The sequence below is a fragment of the Camelus bactrianus genome, chromosome 5 (genome assembly GCF_048773025.1).
Source record: "Camelus bactrianus isolate YW-2024 breed Bactrian camel chromosome 5, ASM4877302v1, whole genome shotgun sequence".
Classification (NCBI taxonomy): Eukaryota; Metazoa; Chordata; class Mammalia; order Artiodactyla; family Camelidae; genus Camelus; species Camelus bactrianus.
The window spans coordinates 66205217-66221819 of record NC_133543.1 but is presented as its reverse complement, the minus strand read 5'-3'; the positions used below and the strand labels follow the sequence as shown (position 1 = coordinate 66221819).

Here is a 16603-nt window from a genome sequence, read left to right as displayed (position 1 = left end):
TTCCCAGATTCTGAAATTTCAAATTACTAACCTCCTTTTTTTTGTTCTTTTTCTTCTTATTCTAGAAGGATATGGTGAAGAAATAGCCTGCACTCAGAATGGTCAGATGTACTTAAACAGGGACATTTGGAAACCTGCTCCTTGCCAGATCTGTGTCTGTGACAATGGTGCCATTCTTTGTGACAAGATACAGTGCCAGGATGTGCTTGAATGTGCCGACCCCATAACTCCCCCTGGGGAATGCTGTCCTGTCTGCCCACATACAGCTGGAGGTGGCAATACCAATTTTGGTAAGAATGCTTAGGGCCAACTCAGAATTGGTCCAATGATTCATCTTTACAGTTGATGCTCTCAGAATTCAGCAACCCAGAAGAATAATTAAGCCACTGTTCAGTGGTCTTTGGGGTTAATAATTGCACTCACCCACTTTATCTAACAGTAATAAAAATAAAGTTATTTCCCATCTTAATAAAAACCAGGGGATTCTTGGCTGCATTTTGAGTGGTTATGTCTCATTTGAGAATTCCTTGTACCACTTAAGATGGTCATTTATTACCCTAGCCATGCTGAGTACCTAAAAGTTTAATGTTAATTTTACCTTGTTCACTAAAACACCTAAATGTAAACTTGTTTCTCTTATATGTAAATTTCTTACATATGTATTCAAATACATAGTCTATGATAAACACAGACACTTTTCCCTCCCTACAAAAGTTTTAAAAACCAGTAATCTATATCATTCTTCTCTCCAGGCAATCCACCAATTCTCTTGTCTTTCTTAGCCAACAGAATTTTCCAAAGGGATGTATTATTTTGCCTCTTATGAAAATATTGATCAAAAACAACTTCTGAATTTTACCTACTGGTGAAAGGGAAAGCTGTTTAAGTTAAATTATGATTCTAAAAAAAAATTATTGAAAATAAATATTTAGGAGATTCTCAATAACCATTTCTGCATAAAATAACATATTTATTCTTTTCTTTTTATAGGTAGAGGAAGAAAGGTAAGTTTTACTTTGCAAAGTTTCATTTTTGTAAATTTTTTTATTCTAAAGCTATCCATATAGGACTGTACTCTGAAGTGTGTGAAAGCCTTTTGTGGAGGATAGAGTACTTTACAAACATATATGTGAGCACAGTTTAGTTACTTTGATTATAGATCACAGATGCCTCTCTTTTATCCACTTTGTTAATTTTTGTTTATAGATGTTTCTTCCAGGGAGTTATGAATCCCTTAGGGATTAAGACTGTGTTGTTTTAACCTTTGTATTGCTTGAATTTATCACAGTGCTTAGTATATACCTCACACATATTAGAAGTGCAGCAAGTGTCTAATTGAAGAAAATAAAGGAGGAAGGGAGGGAGGGAAGGATGGAGAATATTAATTCTACTGCAGTGGAGTTGTGGCCCCTCTCTTGTTGATTGGGAAGTAAAGATTCAATGAAAAGAATTAATTGAATACTTCGCTAATCACACATCACCAACCTTCCTTTTCCCTTCTCCACAATCAAGGACCCCAAAATCTAATCCCAGAGACAAGCCTTACACTCAAGAGGGCAATATTGGAGTATAGCCATGACCTTGCTACAGCTGGCCAGTTTAGCTACCTGTCATCTGGATATGGTAATTCCATTCAGTGAAGAGAGTTCCATTCCCTTGGAAGTGCTCCCAGTTTTCTGGTTAAGTTGAAAACTATGGCATTTGCTTCAGTCTTATCTTATGGGATGGGCACAGGAATCAAGAATGGAAATGAGCAGTCATCCCAAACTTCATGGCAGATATTAGACAGATTACCAGCAAATCTAAATTCTTTGCCTTTGCATGGAATGAAACAGTCAACTGATAATCAGATAATGCAAGGCTGCACCCTCATGGTAGATGAAAGTGATGTTATCAAGGGGAGATCCTGGTCACCCTCACACTTTCTGGTTCAGAGGGCAATACCATAAACTTGTCTTATTTGAAATAAATATCAGTGAAGCTGTTTAGAGTTGAATATATGTCAAAGGAGAAGGACCACAAATGCCAGCTCACATTTAATTTACATCTGAAAGCTAGAAAAAAAAAGGAAACTTAAAACTTTGAGGATAAGCCTCAAACATACTAAATAGATGTGTAGATAGGTGGGTAGATAGATAAACAATCTGTGAAATAAAAAAAGAACTGACAGACAGAACTGCCCTGATATAATCAATTTAATTTGGTTAGTAATCAGTCAATTTACTAAGGGACAACTCTCAAGCTACGTCATTTAGTTTACTGCTTTTTTCCAAAGGTGGTGGGGGACAGCGGGGAGAAGGACACACTCAAAGCAGCTGCCGATGCACCACCCCCTTGGTGTGTGCTACTGTCTGCATGGCTTCGCCACGTATATCACGCATCATCAGGAATATGAGAGCAGAGTAATATTACAGGAACACACTTTGTGTTTGATTTATACAATATTTATTTTTATTTATAATTTATTCATTCATTCGTGTTAACCCCAAATAATTACTGAGCCTTTGTTATAACCCTGTATGAGGCAAATGATACAGATGATGTGATGCTGGGAAAAATGTTGTGACTGCCTCTGTGGTAACGGCGTCCTATAAAAGTGATGAGGCATGTCCACATAGCAATAAGTGATGAGTAACAGATGAGAAGCAAAATTAAACTGTAATTCTTATCTGAATCTGAGTACTTGAATTTTATGTTTCCCAGTGGGTATGAAAATCAAATATAATAAAGCTATCATCCCACATAAATGATTATTCCCACATAAACTGATGTATTCAAAGTGCCTATGAACAAAAGAGACAAATATTTACATTTATGGCTTATTTCCAAAATAAGTATCATGGAATCATTAGATAAATTTATTATCAGAAACAGATAATGGAACATTTCATCACATATCATGTATTGTGGAACAATAGGTGAATTTTTCTAACTTGGAGGAAATAATTTCTCCTCCCTTTTTACTTGTTTTTGTAAGACTTACTCCAAAGAGGGACATTTTCTTCAGTATCATTCTCATAAAGTCCTTTATTTATTGGACACAGATTTATATACCCTTTCTGAACAATTCAAATTCTTTAATATTTCAGAGAAAGCTCTTAACAGCTCTTAAAAGGTTAATTTTTATTACTTTCATGTTAAAAACGGAGAGATCCGGTCCAAAAGTCAGCAGAGGTGGGGATGCAGGGATAAGCCTGTTCTACTTTGCTGCCCGTGAGTGTCGATCCTTTCTTCCTCTGGTCTTTCTGTAGGTGGTTTCCAGCCTCTTGTGTGCTACCTTGAAACAGCCTCCTGCTTCTGTAGAACCATTTCCAATACTTCTGAATTCTCAGTTTATTTCTGACTTCCTGAGTATTAGCTGCCTCAGCTTTAGAATCAGCAAGTACGATCAGGGTATTGCTCTGTCATTGAGTCCACCATTAATACTATCAAGATTGTAAAATAATTTTTAAGTGAAAACAAAGTCTAAGAGTAAAATACTGAGGCATTGATTAGGTGGACCACGCTTAGATACATGATGGAGAACGAATAATCCCAGAATGCTGACAGAGGTTATCTCCTGGGTATTGAGTATGATATTTAGTTTATCTCTGTTTCTCCTATTTTCAAAATTCCCTGTTATGAATTCATATTATTTTTACAGAAGAATGGTATATATGAAAGGAGAAATGAAATAAAATAGAAGTCATTACTCTTGCTTTTTCTATAGTTTGAATATACTCCTTAATGTTGTCATTCCCCGTAAATGCCTAGGAAAAAGCATTTTTTCATAGTACATTATTGGAAACTGATACATTAATTAATTTATTGAGCACTCTGTGTGCTCAACTGAGAATGTAAAGTAGGCATTTGGGGAGACCAAAATCTGTTGGAAGACAAATCCTGAAATAAATAGTACAAGTAAATATGTGATAAAATAGAGGTATATAAAGATACAATTCATCCAATATTATTTAAACTATATACTTGGCACCATGCTATGAGAATGCCATTTTTGATAATCTGAAGTTCTAAGATTCAAAAGAAACTCCATCTATATCTGATATGTTAGCTACATCTATTATAAGAGCAAATTAAAATGCTTGACTTTATTTCCTTTAAGTAAGTGTAGTTTCTTGTGTTATTTTTAATTTTTCTATTAAATTAATATTTTTTCTAGCTTTCTCTCCAATGTTGAGAATTACCTGAGTAATATTATTATATCGTCTCTTTTCTTTCTTTTTTTTTTTAAGATGACCACATACCTTTTGTTACTTCTTAGATTCTTCCACGAGTTTTAAAAAAAGGGTAGCAGGTGTTTCAGGAATGACATCTGATAAGTTACTAAAAACTAGGTGCTATTTAATGTGAGAGTGAAAATTCAAATATATCCACATTTCTGGATTTCCCTCTGTGTTTTCAGTCTTTGGGTAGGTTTTCTTATGGTGCTTTGACTTTACATTTTTTCATCACAAGCATTTCTTGATCTGGTCGACTCTCTGGGTTTGATTGCTTTAAAAACTGAAGGGGAACGACTACACATTTCACACATTTCTTTTCTGTTTCATGCCTCTCAGATAAGTAGTCTTTTTTCATGAATAATGTCTGACTAAGTATTCTAAAGATTGATTGTTAACTTTGTTCTCACTTTATATTTTTACATTTCTTACATAGAAATTTCCAGTGTTTACATGGAATATTCTAATATGACATGTTAATGCTCAACAAGTAATGATGTTTTGCTAATTGAATTTTTTTTTGTTTCATAGGGACAAAAAGGAGAACCAGGACTAGTGCCTGTAGTAAGTATATATATATTGTTTTCAGGTATCTTTGGTAAACTTCGTTATACCGTTGTTGTGTATTATTGCTTATATACATACTCTCAAAAAAAGGGGAAATTAGTTACCTCATAACCAAATTTTTGGTATAAAACAAACAAACCACAATATATCAATTCTTTATTTAATACAGTATTTCATGCTTATTTTTCACAATATTCCTGACTTTAATTGTCCCATGACTGAAAGTATAAATCAGGGTTTTACAAAATTAAATATACTGTATGTGGATATAAAGATATAGTTAAGAGGTATATTATTATAGTATAAATAGCCATGTAATCCAGATAGAAAGGCATGATTTAATATGACATACTTCTGGAAATATATTCTGCCATTATGCTGATTCAGATTCCACATTGTATAAGAGTTAAGAGTTATTTAGACTTGTGGATAATCAAAAAGTATATGATTAAATGGGATGAGAGTTCTTCAACCACCACTCTCCTAGATTTTAAAGGAGTCATCATTCTGTCAAGACTAAAGTACACGTGTGTTGATTTTTGGCAATATTTGCATTTTTGCTTGGCCTTTAAATTAGCTTGTTTTTAACAAAGATTACCTAAAAGATAAGTTATTCATATTGTTTTATTTCATTAAAAACACTTACTATGTCTTAGGTGTTGTTTTAAGCATTTTCCAAATAGTTGTTTGTCTTCACAGCTCTGAGAGAGAGGTAATTTCATAATCATTATCACCACTTTATAGAAGAGAAACCTCAAGCATAGAGAGGATAATGAATTAGTCCAAAGTTGTACAACTGCTAAGGGATAGAGTTAGGACTTGAACCCAGGCCTCCTGGCTTCAGAATTGGTGCTCTTGATCACTATACCAGTACAGTCTTCTATATTAGAGTTTAAATTAGATAATGTCTTAGCTTTATAGGCAAGGAGGAAATGGGCATCAATTGTCAGCATCCATTTGTTCTAAAAAAATTCACTGGGACATTTGTTGTTATTCTTATCTGTTTGACTATTGAGTTTTCTAAAACTCTTTAGAAACTTCCATCTTTACAGATTATCTTGTTTATTGTTTAGGTAACAGGAATACGTGGACGTCCAGGACCGGCAGTAAGTAGTTTCCTCCAATATTCTTGGTACTGCTAAGTTCTTTGAGATATCGAAAACCTTTACAGATATTATATCTATGAAAAGACAATAGAATATAGAACAATGATGCTTGGTTTCTTGAAACATTTTGTTTTGAAGCTTCAAATTCACGCATTCCTTTGCAGCAATGAGTGAAATTGGTGAACCCTATTTAGATTAACTTCACTCATTGAAATTAGGGCTTACTAGTCTGTTGTTTGACAGTGATTAAGGGTAGACTACTTACTGCTACTACTAAAGAAACAAATTATTAATTTCATCTGTTAATAAAATTAAATCATATGTTGCAGTAGAATTCAAGAAATTGTACATCAAAATAGCATATTTCTGTTTTAACATTAAAAAAAAACTACTGATTTCAGGTTTGGATTAGCAGTAGTATTCACAGATAACTATAGATGGGTAACACGCACACCCACATGCACATACACAATTCCTGTAAACTTTAAAGTACATTAAATCAACATAAGTAAAATACTAATACACTGTAACAGACCTGCTCCAGTCCTTCTGAACCTTTTGCTTTTCAACAATACTCTGTGTTGGATTGACTAAATGATGCACAACCTACTTTTCATGACTCAACTGAAACTCTCTTTTGAAAAGAAATAAAATTCTCCTGGCAACTGCCATTTTCCAGAAAAAAAAGTTAGTTTAAGATATGAGCACAAAATGCCACTTTTGAAATACAATAATCATTTGTTATTTTAAGGGAGAAATAACTGCAATTACCATTTGGAAAATTCTCAGTGGGTTTTAAATATACAGTGGAGATGATGCAACATTCTAAATCAAGTTCAAAAAAAGATGCTGGATACTGAAGGTACATAAAGCAGTAGTGAAATAAGAGGCTTTTCTTTCCATTGCTTTCATAAGCAACTTGAATAGTGATGAAGAGTTTGGGCTAGCATGTACCATTATGGATTCATACATTCCCCCAGAAAATTGAAAATTTGGAGTTTGTACAACTATGTAGTTCTCAAAATCCAAGTTGTAAATTTTTACGTCTGAAACAAGACAGCAAAAACAGTGCTTACAAACTTACAGTTACTGTTCAAACTAATATATACAGCTCATTGGGCTCCACGTTGTTGCAATGTTATACTTCTTCACAAGCCTTAAAGCTTCAGTGCTAAAATAAACAGCCTTACCATGCACACAGAGCTTTTATATATTCATGGCTTTATTTCCTATAGTCTTCAACTGAAATAAACTGAAAAAGAAGGGTGATACTTCTGTTTTCCGATTTTCTTATATCAAGTAAACCTTTAAAACAAACATATCTGAAGTATACAGTTTTGCAAGCATAACTATCATTTTCTGTTTTAGGGACCTCCAGGATCACAAGGACCGAGAGGAGAGAGAGGCCCGAAAGGAAAACCTGTAAGTTGGCAGTGGAGTTCCCTTGTACTGCGTACCGAGTGAGCCTGTCTCCACCACGTTCCCCAGACGCAGCACAGAGCCATTGGCACCAGTCCTTTCCCACTTCGATTAAACATGACATCAAATTCATGTCATGAAGTGCTTGAGCACTGATCCTGATTCAGAGTAAAGCATCACATGCTAAGACTTACCTATTATCTTTTTAGATAACACAGATGATATTTCTTTGTCCTTTTAAGAGGTGAAATTAAAATAAAGTAGAATCTAAGGAAGCATAATGAGTACCTCATGTTGTTTCCAGAAGTTGTAACTCATGAGTAAACAATGCCAAGAATGTGTTGTTGAGATAAAACACCCAAGTTCTGTGATCTGTGGTTGCTACAGGAATAACTAAATTGGATAAAGGAAAAAATTATTGGAGGACGAAATTTGCTTTCAAGTGGTTGTATAGTGAATTTATTTCCCAAGTAACACTGCCTTTTTCACTGACCAGCTGCTGCAGTGAAATAATCAAAGGAATAATTTTAAACACCAACAAATTCATTATCAAAGGCAACACCTTTAAATTTAAAAAATCAACTCTGTATTCTTGAGATAAGATGTGAGGTTATTATGTATGCCAAATGTTTCCTCTTATTGCCAAGTCCTGTATAGCAATTATTTCCTTTTTTTAATCTCACCCTCAAAAACTAATGTCTTTTATATACTAAATACCTAGATTAATTTGCATATAGCTTTCATTATCACATATTTTGATCAGAAAGATTTATGCTGTTTCATTCTGTCTAATGATTGCTACTAAGATTGAACTCTTTATGGATTTTTAACCTTCCAAATATGTATTTATCCATATCTAAATGGGAAAAACAGATGAGCAAGGAGGCAACAAACAACCTTAAATATATAAGTAAGGAAAAAACATAATTTAGATCATGTCACTTGGAACTCTTGCTGTTGGTTTCAACTTTGATGCATACTATTTTTTGCTTTCACACATTTCACCAAGTATAGCTTGTTGCCAGTGCTTTTTCCAAACTGTACACGGAGTTATGGAAAGTATTTTCAGGCATGCAGGTAAATGACAGTGGCCCCAAGGAAGTAGGGCATAGCCACCTAGGCGGGCAGCAAAGGTGTTCCAATTACCTCATGTCCCATTCTTCACTGCTGTTCTGCTCAGCTGCCTCCCAGTGCTGGTGGCTTAAACACTATTGGTAGCTCTTCAGATGTCTGTCCAGGGTCTAGAATGTCAGAGATAGATGGATGATGACTTCACTTGGGTGGAGGGTATGTGGTCATGCAGAACAAATACTGTGTGTCTATGCCCAGAATATTTGGTAAAACTGAGTCCTAAGTCCAGGTGGAAATTGCTCTGGAAATAGTGCTTGGACTTCCAGAATTTCTTGTTAGAATTCAGCGAATCTACTCCTCTCCTCTTACTCTTCCCTTCCCTTCCTTTCTCTCTCCTCTCTCCTCTCCTCTTCTCTCCTCCCCTACCGTCTGCACCCCTACCCTTCCCATCTCTCTCCTCTCCTCTCCTTTGTTCTCTTCTCAACTTAGTATGTGATATGCTTCATTTCCTAACTTGGTTAGGCCTGAGACAATCAGTGTGAAGTGTGTGTGTGTGTGTGTGTGTGTGTGAAAAAGAGTGAGGAGTAGTTATTTGTTTGGAATTGAGCAAGACAGTCCTGGCAGATACCCAAGTAGGAAATCTGTTCATCTCTTAATCCTGATAAGCAGTGATGTGATGGTAAGTATTTAATAACTGACTTGTTAAAAAAAAAAAAAAAAAAAGCCTGTAGCTTTTGCTTATTTCCCTCGTGTAAATACTCCCACCACCATGGCTGTTTTCAAGATACTGGCACGATGTCATAAAACACTGACAGGTAGACTATTATGCCTCAGGTCCCAAGACTTGCAGGAGATGCTTACCTGGACAAAAGCTGTGGCTGGCACAATATAGGATGATACTGCAATCATAAATGCCATTTTCTCCCTTTACTTCCATTACCATCAAACACTACAGAAAGCTCACAGAGTAGACCACAATTTCTCAACCTTAACACCACTGATATTTGGGGCCAGATAATTCCTTATGGATTGTAGGATGTTTGTAGCATTCCTGATTTCTACCCAGTAGATGCTAGTAGCAGCATCTGCCCCCTCTTCATCCAATTGTGACAAATAAAAATGTCCCTTGATTTTGCTGAATTGTCCCTTGGCAGTGGGGGAGGAGGGGGCATATTGCATAAGACTGAGAACTGCTGCTATAGAGATACCCTCATGAAGCCCTCACTACTAGCCAATGAGCATCATGACTGTCTCTCATCACATCCTTAGTTTTAAGTGTATTGCTCTGGTAATTTCAGAGTGACAGACTAGCAACCTGTCAGGAGATGGTCAGGCAATGGTGTGCTGAGTTCTAATTGCACATGACACTTAACCTCTCTAGGTCTGTTTCCTCATCTGTAAAATGGGAATATACCAGATATACCAGTTCTTACCAAATCTAACTTTTCATAATGTGTGTGTGTGTGTGATATTACTAACCATCAGTGAATAAAGTTCTTGACAGTTTGGGGGTTATTATTATTCCTTTCTGCTTGTGAATGTTTAAAGGTCGCCACCTAGTGGCAATCTACAAGTACTTTTTATTGTAGATTGCTGCCTGAGATCCTGGAGTATCCTGGGGCATGGAAGGGAATGATAATAAATAGAACACTTATGTTAATATAAAATTTAGGTGATTCAGCTCACTTGGAAATATGAAAAATATATTTTAATTTATTCTAAAGTTATAATTTTTGTTTAAAATATTTATCAGCAAAAACGTGCATGTATTATAATATTTTTCTTATTTTCACTTGTAATCTTGCTTATTATGTTCATTTAATTTTGGATAATTTTCACAAGTTTTTATTAATTTTAATCTCAATTTGTATAAAAGTAAATCATGTAGGCTATTTAGAGGAGATACCATGGAGGTACAGACTGCATCAGGAAGTTGATGAAAAAGTGGGCACTTGAAACATGATTATTAATCATAGAAGGCTGGAGAAAGGACATGAGCTTTTGAGGATTAATATTACCCAAACTTCTCTCTGTTCCCACTGACACTAAATGTAGGTTTTTGGTTTTGTTTTTGGAAGTCTCTTTGAGAGCAGAGAGAATATTTTAGCTCATTTTTTGTATTAAAAATATCTGGTTATCAATTAGCAATTTCACACTTTAAAAACACATTAAGAGTTTTCCACACAAGGCTTTGTGAGTAGGTCAGACTACTGCGTTTCCTAGGCCACTCTTTGACTTCGTTGAAGCTTCTTTGACTATTACACTCACTTAGCGTATTTTTCTTGATCCCTGCTTCTAATTAGTAAAATTATGTTGAGTTTTGAATTCTCTGGTCCTTTCTTTCCTTTTAAAGTCTGTTAAGAACCTCCAGGGCTAAAAAGCCAGAAAGTACTTAACAAGACTTGTGGGAATGATGAGGTTAGGGGACGGAGCATTTCCAGGACCGGGGACGTGGCTGTTCCCCAAGCCGCCTTCAGAATGTGGGTTAGGAGGAGGGTGGAGTTTGGCAGCCACAGCTCATTGCTCACTTCCCTGAGAACTAGACTTGACTGAGTCCCTACGCCTTTCCCTCTGCGTCTCATTGGTCTAGTCTACCTTTGGGAGTGGTAAGGAAAATAAGGGTGCCAGACTTGAAGTACTAGAGAAGAGGACTGAAATGTGAAAATGCAATAAGCATATACCAGGTGTCTACTCTGAGCCAGGGACTATGTGAAGCATTAAAAAATTAGCAAGATGAAAAAAAGAACCCAATCAAGGATCCTTCACATTTTTTTTTTTTAAAGTGGGAGGTTAAGCAGGCACATACATAGTTAATCTAAGCCAGACAAGTGAATTTAAAAATTGTTGATCAAATACCCTTGAACAGCAAAACTCAACCAAATAAGGAAGCTTATTCTAGAATACTGATGAACAGAATATAATCTTATAATTATTACAAGAAGGCTGATTACCGAGGATTTAACACATCAAGAATAACATTCTTACCCACAGTATACCATGTCCCAGTGGTGGGGGCTGTGACCAGTACTGAAATCCACGGTGTTGGCAGAGCTGATTAAATTACTGTTGGTGGCTGGACTGCTATTTTTTTAAGATTTACTTTTTAAAGGGAAGTTTTAGGTTCACATCAAAATTAAGAGTAAAATATAGAGTTCTCATATACCCTCTACCCCTGTACATGCATAGCCTTCCCCATTATCAACATCCTCCATCAGAGTCCATAGCTTACCTTAGGGTTCCCTTCCCTCTTGGGGTTGTACATTCTATGGGTTTGAGCAAGTGTATAATGACCTGTATCTACTATTTTACCATGAGGGTATTTTCACTGCCCTAAAAATCTTCTGTGCTCTGTCTATTCATCCCCACCCCAACCTGAACCTCTGGCAACCATCAATCTTTTTACTGTCTTGATAGTTTTGCCTTTATCAGAATGTCATAGAGTTGGAATCATAGATTATGGCTATTCATTTTTAAAATAATGAACACTTAGTCTCCATCAAGAAGTCTGTGCTTTTTCTTTCTTCTAAGTACATATTTGGCAGTGGGTGCTAATTTTTACTGGCTTATTTTTCCAGGGTCCTCGTGGTCCTCAGGGAATCGATGGAGAACCAGGTGTTCCTGGTCAGCCGGGTCCCCCAGGACCTCCTGGACATCCATCTCACCCAGGACCCGATGGCATGAGCAGGGTGAGTTGTGTGCATTGTTCAATGTCATATTTAGATAAAATGTTAAGTTTTTGATTGATTGTTATGATTTTAAATTGTGTTAGTTCAGATGTTGACCCTTGACTGTAAGAGCAGCTATGTGAATGCAATGCTGCTATGAATAACAATAAAACTAAGAAATCCACAGAAAATTGTTGGAAAAGTCAAAGTTAGCATTTTTTAAAAAGTGTTGCTTCAAATTATTTGTATTTCTCGATGTCAATTCTGGATGCTGGAATTTTGTTCTTTCTGTTGATTCTAAAGGACCACTAACATTTGTTTCTACTATGAATTGAAAAGAGAAATATGTCTTTATCCTTCTCTGTCCTCTAGGCTCAGAATGCTAACAAAATCCGTGTCTTGTCCTCCACACCAGCGGAGGATGACACATCCATGATGATGTATATGAAAGGGCCACTGAGTTGACATTTAAAATGCTCTCTGTTTATTCCCTGAAAATTAGTTTCCTGCCAGAAGTAAAATAAAACAAAATGTCTTTCTCTACCTGCCTCTTTGAATTGTTAGTGGCAGACGTAGGGGATTTATGAGTAGATTGTATCCACGACAAGGGAACATGTGGAATCCTGAAATAGGATTTTTGTTTTACAGCTTATACATTTGATTTTCAACTGATTGTAGAAGGAATTGCCAATTTATTTTTAAAACAACACACATACTCTTTACCCACTAAAATCTGGAAATTAATAGAACATTTGGAATGTATATGGACAATTTTGGTCAGTTGGGTTACCAGAGTTTTTTAGATGTGAAAGAGAATATGTAAAACCTTTTGCCAATTTTAGAACATTCAGGGATTCATTAGAAGACTGTAAAATTTTAACCAACTTCAATAGATGCAGTTTAAAGTTTACTGGCCATGAACAAAGAAAGAAGAATACCATTTAAGTAAAAATCGTCTGAAGTGGAATCTGGAATCTTTGGGACAAATGTTTAAAGGCACTTTTAGGTTTTGTTCAGATGTTTGGCATGCTCTAACCATGGCAGGAAATCAGATAAAGAAATTTGAACCTGAAATCGATTAGACTGGCTAAATACTTATCAGGATAATCCATGCTTTTGTCAAGTATCAGACATTTGGCCCGTTTGCAGCAGTTACCCTGAAAACAGCAACAGTAATAAAATACCCTGAGGAATATTGTTCAATCAAAAACACACACAATGAAAACCGTCTTGAATCTTTTTCCTTGCTTTAAAGTCAAAAGTTTAAAATGATTCTCAGAAGAGCCATTCTTTAGGAATCCCAGAGAATGTCCGTTTCTCAATTTAAAAAATATGTTGAGATAGGTCTTTTCCTGGGGAAATAATGTCAACACATTGCTTTTACAGCCGTTTTCAGCTCAGATGGCTGGGTTGGATGAAAAATCTGGACTTGGGAGTCAAATAGGATTAATGCCTGGCTCTGTGGTAAGTGCAAGTTTTACTGATAATCAAAGTACTTGTGGAAAAACCATGATGCAGAGAGGTTTGAGCTGGCTAATTAAGACATAATATGTGTCTTCTGAAACATATCCATCCATCCCTTCATTCATTCAATTTATTTATCAAACTCTGCTGTGTAACACTTAAAAACCCAACAGTGTTCCATTTGTAACTATACAAAGTATTTGTCTGCATCAATAAAGAGATGTCTGTGTATATTTCACTTAATATTTAAAGAAAATAAAGAATTTTAAAACCACCACAACAAAAGCTGTACTTTTTAAACATAAATTTTAAAAAAAAACCTGTTTTATGGTAGTGTCAAAAGTTATTTGACAAAGTTTTGAAATGAGAGGTTTTGCCACTTTAATTTTTATTATTTCCTACTTATCTTAATACTCTGGCTGCCTGTGCCAACAACTCTAAGATTTATTCACTTGGCCATTCCCATCCTCTTTTGAATTTCTTCAACAGCCAGAAAGATTCCCATTTTCTCTGGGCAAGTACCTTAACCTGGGTATTTGGAGCAATGCAATTTCATTGAATGAATGAACTTTTCAAACCAATTCTCCCATGCTTTTTCACTCATAACATAATTCAGAGGCAACCCAGATTAATGGAATTTCAGACAATAAGGAGTGTAAAGTCAGACTGCATAGATAAACACCCCTTCTACCCATCCCTGGGGCCAGCATTTCAAGCAACTTAAACATTGCTTGTATGTATGTTAAGTCATTAGCAGTTTGATCTCATTCAGTGATTATCTTGGGATATTTTTCTAAAATAAGAGTTTTAAAACCATTTGAAGTTCAAATTACATATGTGTTTATTTTTTAAATAACGCTTTTATTTTCTTACTAGCTAAAAATCTGATTGATCCAAAACAAAAATTTAAGATTTTGCTGTAAGAACAAACTAGATTTTGATTTAATTGCTTTCACTTTTTAAAAGGTGACATTTAAAAAATTACATAGACATTTATTAACAATTTATTAAATTGCATTTTCCTTTTCTTCCCTTGTTATGCCTCAGTTGTAATCATTTCATGTGCAAATAGGGAAAGCCTGTGTGGATACTTTAAATGTATGTATGAAAGAAAGAAGGAACCCAGAAAACTCAGTGCCCCAGATCATTTTAAACTTGCATTTAAAAAATCTCATCATTATTGTTGATATTTTCATAAGCCTTTCGTTCAACTTGCTCATTTAAGTTACAAGAGTTATCTACTGTGAGGCTCAAGAATTAAATAGACGATTTGATAATGACTCTATGCCTGCCAAGAATTTTCTTTGTCGAATGTTCTGCTGCAACAGAACCACCCTTAAGCATGCAAGTGTTCTCATCCCAAAGACATTGGGTGTGTACAGACATGCTCTTTATTTCCTTTTATGACATTGAGGGTGTGTATAAAATCATCCCAAATGCTGTCCAGACTTTAATCTTTTTGAACCTAGCTGTATTCCAGATGAGTACAGGAGAACGTCATCACCCTCCCCTGTCAAAGCTTCACTTCTCTAGATTCGAAAGCTGAGTCGACATTTTTGAAATTGTCATGAACACTATGCAACTTTTCTTCTCATTTGTTTTTAAGGGTCCTGTTGGCCCAAGGGGGCCTCAAGGTTTACAAGGACAGCAGGTAAGTCTTTTTTATAGTTAAATGATATACTGTAGCAAAAAAGAAAAATATATAATTACGATCTCTGTGTCATTACTGCTTTTGACTGGCCTTTAAATTGTGTATTGTAATGCTCACTTTGAGTGGGCTGTATTCAATTAATTTTCACTCACTTAGAAATACATGCAAGTCTATTTTTCAAAGATTCTTCGTGGTGCCAAAGTTTTAGCATCTGGTGATTGACCTCCAATGTAAAGAATTTTTATGTGCCTGTGCTTCTGAAGTAACAGATCATTATCTCATGCCATGATGAAAATTCTCATAATTAGTTACATGCCAACTCTGAGGCTATGAAATGAGCTCATAGAAGAACATTGCCAAGTGGAATTATTAGCAATAACAGGCAAGATGATCACTCCGTGGAATCTTTAGAAAGAATATAATACTGTACTTTACTTCTGTAGCCTATCAAATGCCAATAAAATCGTGCTGTAATGCTATTTTAATTTTTTGTAGCGATTTGACAGGCAGTAGGAAGTCATTTTTCAAAAAAGGGGAAGAAGATAATTCTTAGCTCAAAGATAAAGATACCATATTTTCACTGTCTTTTGTGGAGTTTTACTTCAAGCTACTTTCTATCACTGCCACCGTGATTAGGAAGTGTGGTTGTTGATGAAGATGATGATCACGATGGCAGTGATAACTACTGTTGTGGGACGCTCACTCTGTGCCAGCACTATTCTGTCCTCAGCGTGTGTTAGTTATCTCAAGAGCTATAGTTGCCTAATGAAGTAGACACCATATCATTCTCATTGCACAGATTAGGAAGTGAGGTATAAAGAGATTCTGTGACTCACCCAAAGTCACACAGCTGGAGTGTGGTAAAGCCAGCATTTTGAACAATTGGACTAAACTGCAGAGAATATAGGATTTTGTATTGCATTTTTCTTTCTTTCTTTCTTTCTTTTTAAATACAATATGTATTCTCAATTTTAGGGTGGTGTTGGCCCTGCAGGACCTCCTGGTGAACCTGGTGAACCTGGACCAATGGTAAATGTCAAGTAAGCATGAAGACCCAGTTAAATACGGGTCCACCATTATAATGATGTCTTGAGTTATTTATTTTACCGGCTCTTTCCTAATGTGGCAAGAAATTCCAGTCTAGTTCAGGAACCCTATGTTGTGAACTTTGCTTAAGCGCTATGTTTCTTATGGCAGAGAATTGACATAGAGGCTCCGGAAGAGATCAGCAGAAAGTGCTGAGCTATTTGCATTTGTGAAATTAAAACTCTTTTCCTGTCGAGCACATAATCTGAAGGATACAACATAAAATTCAGAATATTAATCAAGTTATTTTCTCTGATAGTTTTTCATTTATCTCAACAATATTTTGGATTGTGTCATTGATAGGTACGAGTAAGTGTAAGTAAATATTCTTTTTTTCCTTTTGTTTTGTTTCATTTT

At 35.6% G+C, this 16603-nt stretch overlaps 1 protein-coding gene across 3 annotated transcripts in view; it reads left to right on the top strand.

Annotated features, from left to right (window-relative positions):
• COL5A2 (collagen type V alpha 2 chain) overlaps positions 1-16603 on the top strand; it is a 288171-nt gene that overhangs the window by 223821 nt on the left and 47747 nt on the right. For all 3 annotated transcript variants that reach the window (XM_045520436.2, XM_074364020.1, XM_010960025.3), the window contains 9 exons: positions 66-290; positions 991-1004; positions 4749-4781; positions 5858-5890; positions 7259-7312; positions 11956-12066; positions 13432-13509; positions 15116-15160; positions 16136-16189. In XM_045520436.2, coding sequence (XP_045376392.2) covers positions 107-290; positions 991-1004; positions 4749-4781; positions 5858-5890; positions 7259-7312; positions 11956-12066; positions 13432-13509; positions 15116-15160; positions 16136-16189 — 606 coding nt within the window. In that variant the 5' untranslated portion in view covers positions 66-106. The remainder of the gene's footprint in view (positions 1-65; positions 291-990; positions 1005-4748; positions 4782-5857; positions 5891-7258; positions 7313-11955; positions 12067-13431; positions 13510-15115; positions 15161-16135; positions 16190-16603) is intronic.